The 7,500-nt window shown below is 33.8% G+C and overlaps 1 protein-coding gene across 10 annotated transcripts in view; it reads right to left on the bottom strand.

Moving 5' to 3' along the window:
• The window catches only part of LOC144966545 (protein unc-13 homolog B-like), a 299,970-nt gene that overhangs the window by 182,600 nt on the left and 109,870 nt on the right, over window positions 1-7,500 (bottom strand). For all 10 annotated transcript variants that reach the window (XM_078903194.1, XM_078903195.1, XM_078903192.1 and 7 more), the window contains one exon: window positions 3,911-4,010. In XM_078903194.1, coding sequence (XP_078759320.1) covers window positions 3,911-4,010 — 100 coding nt within the window. The remainder of the gene's footprint in view (window positions 1-3,910; window positions 4,011-7,500) is intronic.

Below are 7,500 nucleotides of genomic sequence, written 5' to 3'. Positions count from 1 at the left end.
GACTCATCTTACTGACGTAGTGATCTAACGTCAGCGAGTTGAAATTCTCACGAACAGTGGCGAGGACTAAATTTCCGAATATTGATGGAACATTTTGGTCAGATTTTTTTTTTCGAAATTCAATTATCGTTATATTAGAACAATCCTTAGTAAAAAAAATCTTCAAACTGAAACTTCAAAAGATTCTTAGAATGAACATTTTTTTAAAAAATTGAAATTCGTCTTGACACATCAGTATTTGGAGTAAAAAAATTCTGGCCAAAATTTAAAGAGAGGTTTTGTCAGAGAATGGCATTATTTTATCTTTGGCTGAAAAAAAAACAGCAACAAATATTCTGTGACAATAAACTCATTTTATCTCACTATCCATGTCGCGACCTCAAGAATTGTTGATTTTAGTCTTACGCGAGACTGGAATACATAGTCAGGAAACTTGGGTGGGTAGCAGAAGGATTTTAATAGCAGACAATGCTTATCAATGCCATGCCATGTCAAGTCGGCAAACAATCCTCACGCACATGAACTCATTTGTAATATTATAACTTAAATTTTACCCAGGTTTTCGCAGCTTGCTATCTTCATTTGGAGGATTACCTACTTCATTTCTTACTAAATTCTCTCTAACAGACTAATACATTTAATTTTATACATAATGTTGTGTATTTCTATGATTGATATGGCGGCTATGATTACCGACTTGACATTGAAAACACACGTACGGAAGGAGCCTCTAATTTTTTTGTCTCAATCTCCATAATATTACCATTTTAGTCCCTGATGTTACTGTCATTATCATTGTTTCATGTTAATGTTTGTTACTTGTATTCCAGTAAGCTGGAGAAATGTTTCAGCTTAAAACTTTCTAATGGATTTCAATTTTAAGCAAATAGTATTTATTTTCCTGTTCAATTGAAGATAATGCTCACAATTATGGCTAATAGCTTTAATTCGCATCTAAAGAGCTTCATGTATGCACAATCAATCATTCGTCATTTTTGGAAACGCAGGACACACTGCAATTCTATTTGAAAATTCGAAACTCTTAACAAAGAGTTACTTTGGGTAATGTTGAGTATTCTATAAAAGGTAAACAACTCCAGGCAGCCTAATGTTGACTTTATTGAAATTGTTTGGCCGATTGTGTTCTTTGTTTTATAATCCTGGCGTAATCTGTAGTCAAATAATTTGAACAATTCAGGCAATGAGCTGATTAAGAGAAAATCACGAAATCATTGTGGAGAATAAAACCAGTAAATCAAATAAGTGCAGAAATAAAAACACTGCCTAGAGGAAAATGATATAATATCACATTTAGCATGAGGGTCTCGGTAGCTCAGTTGGTAGAACATTCGCTTCATATGCACAGGGACCGAGATCGATCTCGGGTGAAGTCGAGATTCTTTTTCTGTGACCCCTTTATCCATCCATCAGTACTTGCGTAGCTGAGATTTGTTTGATCTGGATTAGAGTACTTTGCGATAGACATGCATCCTATTCAAAGGGTAGCAAGCAATTGCACTGAGGACTATTTTAAAAAACATTTAGCATTGAAAATAAATTTATAAAGTCATTATTCTAGTAAAATTATCAATGAAAAATGAATTAAGTCGCCACTGACGGGTGTTTTTATTTTAATCACATGAGAAAAACAAACTATGTGACTCATAGTCTTAAAACGGTATTATGTCGGAATTACAATGGTAAAAAAATACGATCGCGAAGTCCCAGGTTTGAGAATTTTTACCAAGGAAGGCGAGGAACATTTAAATCGATCGATATTGAAGGACGAGTTTTCTGGCCAAATTTTTATATACGGAAGTATGTTACAGGCTGTGTTTGTCTTCAGTTGCAAAATAAGATGAGAATCCATTTACATATTTGACCCCACCCATCACCCATCTGGAGCTCGAAACCAGTAAAAAAAAACCCACTTTGGTTGTATATCCTTGGCAAGGGTAAGCTTTGTGTTGTTTGTTTTAGGCGTTTTACGGTGCTTGTGACACTATAATGTCATTTCAGTGCCAGTAAAATTGAAGATCACGAACGGAAAGGTTTTAGATCTAAAGTCATAGCACTAAAGAAAAAGTCAAAGAAAGGGGGCTGGTACAATAGGAGAACAGAAAATTTCCAAACGTAGCCTATTTTGACTTGACCATCCAGGCACAAGCAAAGGATCCAGCTATGAAGGATACATTCAAATGTTTACACAAATAGTACAGATATATATATATATATATATATATATATATATATATATATGAGAGAGAGAGAGATGATTTAAAAAGAGGAACAATACATTCAACTGCTTCCCTCTTAGCTAAGGATTCCTGCCAGGACCAGGAAAAAAAGATCAATGCCAAATCAGAATAAAGACGAGTACAACGTGGAAAGGAAAATCAGATAAAGGGGGATAGAAGACATAGTAATAGTGACTTCTCTGCACACCTTTGGAGGACCTTTCAACATTTTTTTAAATGGTGCAAAAAGTAAAGACTTCTCTTAACTGACTACCATATTTTGCCAACAGGATTGCACTGGGAAGATTTCAGAACTCTGTCCTTATGACTGGTATTATTGACCGGTGAATGGAATGGCATTGACATTTAAGAGTAATGATGTTTGACATTTTTGATATAATTGTCCATAAGCAACAGTAGCTTTCAGTGCTATACACGCAGATTCGCTAGATACTCTGACCTACATCGGCCTTTATTGGTTTTCCCAAGAGAGCAATAATCTCGATGCGACATGGGCTTCATGATATGTGCTGTTATTATTCTCTTGGTGAAAACAGGTATACAACAATCAATGAACAATAGCCTTGATGACTTTTATTACTATACGTTGTCTGACAATCTCAGTTTTTAAAAACCAGATCAACATAGTTATCATTGAGAGAATTGCAAGGCGTGTGACCAGAGACTACTCGCCTGACACAAACGCTTTTACTTTATTAAACAATCTAGAAGAGTATCTTTAAAAAGCAATGCATTCAAATCATTAAATAACTTGATAGACAAATGTGTACTCATTTGAAGGTCTGATAACCCAAATCCTGTAAAATAGGCCTCACATTCAAATGAATCCGATCCCAATGCGAATTAATGACTTTCTTTCATCTAGTCCTATGTTATATAAGACGAGAGATTAGCAATAAAATAAAAAAAAGGCATCGGTGATAAGCGGCTGTTTGTATATTTAAAAAAAGAGAGAAAAAAAAAAGGAACAAACAAGAAAGTATATACTTTTAAAATATCAAACACTACAATAGGTTATTTTGTTCAATTTGGCCCAGGGGAATGTTTACCGCCGCATTCGTATACAAAGCAGCGTGTTTACATTCATTAAGACATACCCAATCGGTGGATAGCAACAAATCATATTATGATCGATGACTCGGCTGCACGAAAACCTGAGTGTAGCTCGTTCCCACTCTTTATATATAACAAGAAAGATAGTAAAAGGATGACTTGTTCAAGAGAGCTGACGCTTCATCAGCAGGTGCCTCCGGCTTTGAGCCGACTTGAGTGCATGCTTAAATTCAAATCAGATCTATTTTATACTAACAAAATAGAATTTTGTTTTCATTTTTGAAAGAAAATCTCTACTTCATCTGTCGACAGAATGTATACAATCTCTTGAAACCGGCGTCTTTAGCTTTTATTTATTTATTTATATAATTATTTATTTATTTATTCATTGTCTTTTTGACCGGTTAGGAATCAACTTAATCAATCAATTTATATTGTAAATGATTTATATTCAAGGGGGGGGGGTAGTTTCTATTTTATGGAAGAGCTGATTCCTTGAGTATAAAAAGATCTGAATGACGTTCATATTTTGGAGGGCTAGGATTGCGGCTGGCAGGAGGCGTGTTTTGAATGTATGAGGTAGGGTAAACTGTACTTACAACAGAAAATCCTGCTCCCAACAGGGACTGGAGCCTTTCACTTGGATGGTTGTCGATTTCACATTCTGGAGCTTGAGGGTCACGTATGTGTTGAATCGTTCTGCGGAAGAAACAGTGTGTAATTGGTTATTTAGGATAACTTTATGAGTTTAATAATGCAAGGTGTTTACATATATATATATATATATATATATATATATATATATATATATATATATATATAAATCGCCCTCACTCAATTTGCGGCGCTGCACTGCGGCTGACGATTAGGTTATTCCAGCCTTCCCTTGGTATAGACCCTGGAGACAAATTTCCCCTATGGCATGAATAAAGGGAATTTTATTTATTTACTTTTGTTTATTAAGATTTTTATTATTACAAGTAAATGAAAAGAATTGCGAAATATGAACTCTTTGCCACGATATGCATCCTTGCTATGGCGCTGTATTGATGTAAACAAACTTTAGCATTTACTTAGAGCAATGTCCACTAAACGTGCTCAAAGTGCTTTACAAGGAGTCCCTTGCCAAAGAGGTACTTAACATGAAGGACGAGGCATGACATCTGCTAGGGATATTACAATTTTTCAAAGAGACAACGCTGTTAACGGCAAGTTACTCATTTTATACCCGAATGCCGTTGACAGAATAAGAGTAAAGAGCCTTCTTTTCCTATGACTCAACTGTTTATGCGCTGCTCAGAGCGGGACTCGAACCCTGGACCGAAGACGAGTGTCATACCACTAGACCACGTAGCAGCATTGTGATAAATATAATATTATATCAAATGAAATATCAAATATCAAAAAAGAACATTCAATAACTGGCTCGATGTTTTATTTGTTGCCCTACACCATGCATGGAATAATTCATCAACTCCTTATAAAAACAAAACATTCCATATATTAGGTAAATACTTCCAGACAACCATATTATGTGTAGGCACGACAAGCAGCTTACACATTGAATAAAATTACCGCACTGGTCTTCGGGGACTTTGGACAAAATATTGTCTTGGCGCTAACAGCTGTGACAATAATATCTAAGGAATTTGTCACAGAATAGTCAGTGAAGTAAGGATTCGAGCCATTGATAGGGTAGATAAAATAGATTATAGGTCTGTTTCCAGCTCATTTCATATTTGTTGCCGGGGGAGGGGGGGGGGTTGTAACGACAAAATGCAGTATCTAAGAAACTCATTCGGGTCACCTCTATTTTTGCAAGACCTAAAGAGATCCAGCTACTTATACGTTGCTAGATTTGAAGAAGCTTGAACTGAGCTCAGTCCATTAATACGTGCTATAACTATAATGTCACTTGGGACAATAATATATAGAATTAGAAAAAGTAGTCATTCAGAGCTATCAGGCCCATGGACCCGGAGTTTATCCCGGTTTCTATAGCATGAAGCGGACAATAACAATTGCTAGCAACCCTTTGGATAAGAAGCTAGTTTATCGCAAAGTACTTTCCTCAAGATCTAACAGACCCAGCTACCGAACCACTGTTGCACCCGGGATCGATCTTTATCCCTCTGCGTGTGAAGCAAGTGCTCTACTAAATTATGAGCTTTCGGGGTCCAAATAAACATAAAGCTCTTGTGTATTAAAAAAAAAATAAATACGGGGGTTTAATCCATTGGTAATTTATCTCCTCTTCTTCTCGAGAAATTTTCTACGTTAGACAATGTAACCCCGAAGACAGCTCGTATAAAATGTCGTTGTAAACAAATGACAAAAAAAAAAAGATTCTTAAACTCTGAATGGAGTTTCATCTCTCAAAATATTGGAGTACAATAACGTGACTTAGATGCCAGCAAAGAAAAATGATTGGCCTAAAGCTGGTACCATAAAGTATAATAGAGTGAGCCTCCGGAGTGAATCAGGCCCTTATAATTGAATCTATATATCTAGTTATGAAATATTGAAATCTAAATTCTAAAAGACATTATATTGGTGAATAAATGAAACTTCTTCTTAAGCTGGAAAAAGAGAGAGGAGGGGGGGGGGGGCTAGAGAGAGAGAAAAGAAAAGACAAATTTAATCATCACACACACAAAAATCAGTTCCGGTAAATTTAGCTTTAATTCTTTGCAAGCGGTCTCGACGTTACTCTAACTTCTAATGAAATATTATCGATCCCATAGACAAATCCGTATCAACGATCCGCATATGATGTGACCGAAAAGGTTTATGTCGTAGTGATATTAAGGCTGAAAAATAAAATGATAGTAAAGAAAAATATCATATTATTATTATTATTATTATTATTATTATTATTATTATTATTATTATTATTATTATTATTATTATTATTATTATTATTATTATTATTATTATTATTATTATTATCATTATTATTATTATTATTATTATTACTATTATTACTATTATTATTATTATTATTATTATTATCATTATTATTATTATTATTATCATTATCATTATTATTATTATTATTATTATTATTATTATTATTATAAAAAGAAGAAGAAGAAGAAGAAGAAGAAGAAGAAGAAGAAGAAGAAGAAGAAGAAGAAGAAGAAGAAGAAGAAGAAGAAGAAGAAGAAGAAGCAGGAGAAGAAGAATATTCCTATTGTGGCTTTTGTCGAAACATTTAAGCGTTTATAAATAAACTAGACATTATTTAAACAAAACCAATAAGCCTAAGCCAGATTAACCTATATTACTGTAGATAGTAGATAGTATGTCTTTGAAATGGCAATTCTTTTTATTATCGTTTACGTTAGACCTAATTGTTGTTGGGTTGTTTTTGATTTTTTTTTGCTTGTGAGTTTTTTGGTTGTTTGTGTTTTTGTTTTTGTTTTTTGTTTTTTTCTTTTTTGGTTAAATTTTAAAATACAAACACATTTTTATTCTTTAGAATGACCTTATCTATATAAGCATTGTGATGAAAGTTGTTGTTTGTATTGAATTATTACGCGGAAATGTTTATTTTTTTCAAAGCGGCTATGAATGCCAACCATGGTGACAACATAAAGATGTATATCTTCATTTGTCACCTGCACTTTCCATCTTAAAAAGTTTGTTATAATGGAATAAGCAGATTTTAAAAAATTCGTGATTTTTATTACGTTTTTTGGGGTTAAATTTCACTCCTTAAAACTCGCACCAAAACAGCTTTTGATATGAAATAAAAAACGTTTTAAAAGATATCCATTGATCATCTCGTATGTCCACGAAAAATAATAATTCCTTTTAGCAACATTACAATTGTCGTCATTATTAGCATTTTTCCTAATTCACTTAATTAGTCCTAATGTAACCATGGTAACATAAAATTCTATTCGCTAGTTGCTATTAGATCATTAAAATTGAATTGATAAAACAGCTAGTAATTTGTTACTATATTGAGAGCAACAGTTGTGGTTGTAACTAACTCATTCCTTTTAATAACATCATTTGGTTGATCACAATGTTGTCAATACCTTCAACAGTCGTAACGTCACTGCCCTCGTAATGACGCATGGTAACTTAGTAACTGGCTCTAAACTATCGGAACAATGACGGACGCCCTTATGAAATATTTCTCCGACGAGCATAAAAGCGTATCCAAAGGAAAAAACCCATT

This window comes from Berghia stephanieae, chromosome 2, assembly GCF_034508935.2.
Source record: "Berghia stephanieae isolate SIO BIC M18660-M18661 chromosome 2, UCSD_Bste_1.3, whole genome shotgun sequence".
Taxonomy (NCBI): domain Eukaryota; kingdom Metazoa; phylum Mollusca; class Gastropoda; order Nudibranchia; family Aeolidiidae; genus Berghia; species Berghia stephanieae.
This window is presented reverse-complemented; position numbering and strand designations above follow the sequence as displayed.